Source organism: Mucor mucedo (assembly GCF_025094135.1).
Source record: "Mucor mucedo strain NRRL 3635 chromosome Unknown EV154scaffold_208, whole genome shotgun sequence".
NCBI classification, from domain to species: Eukaryota; Fungi; Mucoromycota; class Mucoromycetes; order Mucorales; family Mucoraceae; genus Mucor; species Mucor mucedo.
The window spans coordinates 21,755-24,777 of record NW_026252492.1 but is presented as its reverse complement, the minus strand read 5'-3'; the positions used below and the strand labels follow the sequence as shown (position 1 = coordinate 24,777).

At 40.7% G+C, this 3,023-nt stretch overlaps 1 protein-coding gene across 1 annotated transcript; it reads left to right on the top strand.

Annotated features, from left to right (window-relative positions):
- Positions 1-271: 271 nt before the first annotated feature.
- EV154DRAFT_530313 (uncharacterized protein) lies at positions 272-1,429 on the top strand (the record flags this gene model as incomplete). Its single annotated transcript, XM_051603739.1, has 5 exons — positions 272-465; positions 556-640; positions 1,032-1,083; positions 1,114-1,163; positions 1,188-1,429. Exons 1-5 carry the CDS (start codon positions 316-318, stop codon positions 1,427-1,429), a joined length of 579 nt encoding a protein of 192 aa, XP_051451053.1. The 5' UTR covers positions 272-315.
- Positions 1,430-3,023: the final 1,594 nt, after the last annotated feature.

Sequence of the window (3,023 nt, the reverse complement as noted above, 5' to 3'; positions counted from 1 at the left end):
TTTTTTTTGTGAAAGGTTACTTCAGACTTCCTAAAGAAATCTTTTTTGAAATCCATGACGTTGCTTTTTAAATGACCCAATTTGAATGATTAATAATAAAGTTTTTGCAGATTACTAAAATATCTGTTCCTTTATTTTTTAAAGACAAAATTACAGTTTAAGAATGATGAGCCCACAACAAATTGCGTTTATCGTGTCTCCGTTGTAGCTCCTTATAGTTCGAATCAACGAAGAATCTGTCAAAGAAGAATCTGAATCTCTCGAAGAATATAGATTGGAAATTCTTAATTCTACTGGACAACGCCTCGTAGAATTATGACGACTCTTCATTCCAGTGGAGAACTTTACCAAGCAGAACGTGTCCAATATAATTTTATTGCCAGCAACTACCGCAATGAATATGGAGTTTCTATTAACTATCTCCCCATTTTCATGATGGGCAAACATGTAGAAAGAACAAGAACAGTAATTAGTGTTGATGGTAGACGTGAATCGCGTCGATAACACTTTTGGAGATTGGAACACCCATTCCTCAATGACAATGACGAAAACCAGGTCAGTAGTTATCGCGCCAACTACCGTATGGGTAAGCGTGCTTTGGAGCATTTGGTGAACGAGCTTTTGGCACACGAAGAATTCTGTCATGATCCTGTTACATGTTATGCCCCAAATATGCAATATGAGTAACCAGCTTTCAGAATCAATATTCATCATTGATCTGTCAGCTCTTTAAATCCTTTGTCATGATCTACATAAGCTATGACTAACTTTTCTCATTGCTTATTCTTTTATTTAATTTCTTGTTTTTCTTTCTCTATAAATATAGCTGATAAATTTCACTTCTCCCAGTTTTCTTTATCAGATATATTTCAAAATCATCTTCTCTTTTCTTTCCTCCCTTTTATTCTTAAATAAATAACCTGCTTCAAGAAGCTATTCATTCTCTGTCCTGTCCTGCCTGTCTCCTTCCTCCCTCATTCCTGACAAATTCAATCTTGTCGCACCCAATACTATTCCGATTTATATCCAAGTCGCAACGGCTTTATTTCGGTTGGGTAATTGCCATATCGGATATCGTCAAGCGTATATGCTTTAGGGTGTTTCATCAGTTAGTTATAACAACTTCACCACAAGAACACTCAAAGCAATTGAGGATCAACTTGGTCATTTATTGACATGACCATCAGACCCTATCAGAGCCAATGCGATCGCTGTCGGTTTCGGGAGTAGTACTGAGGATAGATTGAATGGTGTGATTGGTGCTGTGGATGGTAAGAACTTTATCATTCACCAACCTTCCCCTCCAATCGTGGGTGCTATGTTCAGGGATAGAAAGAACAACTATTCCGTGAAGCTTACTGCCGTATGTAACTCTGCATTACGATTCACGTATATCAAAGTGGGTGACTCAGGTATTGTACTAAAATGATCTGCGATGAAACAATATAAAAGCTAACACAACAATATTTACTCCAGGAAGAACGCATGATGCTGCTGCTTTCCGATCAAGTGATATAGCGAGTGAAATTCTTCGCCACCCAGACATTCACTTTCCTGACAACACGTTCATGATCGGTGACTCTGCCTATCCTTTGGGACCCAACTTGATCACACCATTTCCTGAGAGTCAATGCGTGCTAGACAGTCGCAAGCGTACATTCAATTGTGTACATTCATCTACAAGAATGGCGTTCGATAGAGCCTTTGGTGTGTTGGTGGCTCGTTGGAGATTTACTGGCAAGTACATTTACATGTTGGACCAGTTGAAGATCAACGAGGTGATTACCGAATGTTGTATTTTACAAAATATGTGTATCGACCTTGTTGATACCGGGTTTACCGAAACTGTTCACCTTCAAGATCATAGTGCAGCTGTTCCTGAAGATGAAGATGCACCTGATGTAGGCGGTAGTAGCAGAAGGATTACTATTTTTGAGGAATTGATGAGATGTAAAAGTAGACGTGGGGCGGCTAGAGGGGGGAGAAGAGCAACTAGAAGTAGAAGTAGAAGAAGAACTAGACTTAGAAATAGAAATAGATAAGTATAGAAAACGTTTTGTTTTATTCAATTTTATTTAAATCATATTATCTGTAGACGGATTGGGAGAAGGGGGATTGTTGTTGCTGGTGGTAGTAGTAGGGGTGGGAGCACGACTGGCATTATTGTTTTGAGCAATTGAAGCAGCAAACAAATCTACCATTCGGGACTTGGACAAAGTAGCCTCTCTTAACAACTCAGTATTTTGTCGTCTGTAATCGTTGTTATGATCCAGTTGATTTCGTCGGTATGTATCTTCTTCAGCCATACGAACAATATCTGCCTCTCGTTCAGCAGCCATACGTGCACGATCGGTATTCCTTTCTTCGATCATACGAGCACGATCAGCTGCTCTCTCAGCCCGGCTTTGAGCTTCCATTTGCTCCATATAGTTTGCCATAAACCACATTGACACACTTACATTAAGTGGACGTCTTGCATTTACCTGAGGAACGACATCATCATCCTCATCCTCTTCATTATTATTATCGACTTCTGAATGACCACGTCTTCTGGTGGCATAATCACCACGGTTGTCCACAGTTTCTCTGGAATGGGAGCTGTACGTAACAGGCGGGTTTGTAGTTGGCATTTGTATTGTTGCCTGCTCCATCAAATCATGAAACTCCCAGTGTTGAAGAGGTGCACTACCAGTAGAATTAGCATCGTCTCGTCTGCTTCGATACTTAGCATGAAGAGCATGCCATTTAGTGGTCATGGCACAGATGTCTCTTTGGCCATTGACGGCTGCGTTGTCATTGAAGGCTTTTTCTGTCTTTGGGATTAAAGCTGCCTTTGCCTCATTTGAGCTAGTCACACCCGCTTCAACAAGATACGCAGAACACATTTCAATCAATACATTTGTGCTTCGTAAATCCCAGTTTTGTGAATCCCAGTTAAGGTTGGTGTTAGGCTCTGGTACGGAATCGGCAGCAGAAACTGGCTCAGCAGCAGGAGGAGGAGCTTGCTCGGTAGCAGGAACAGG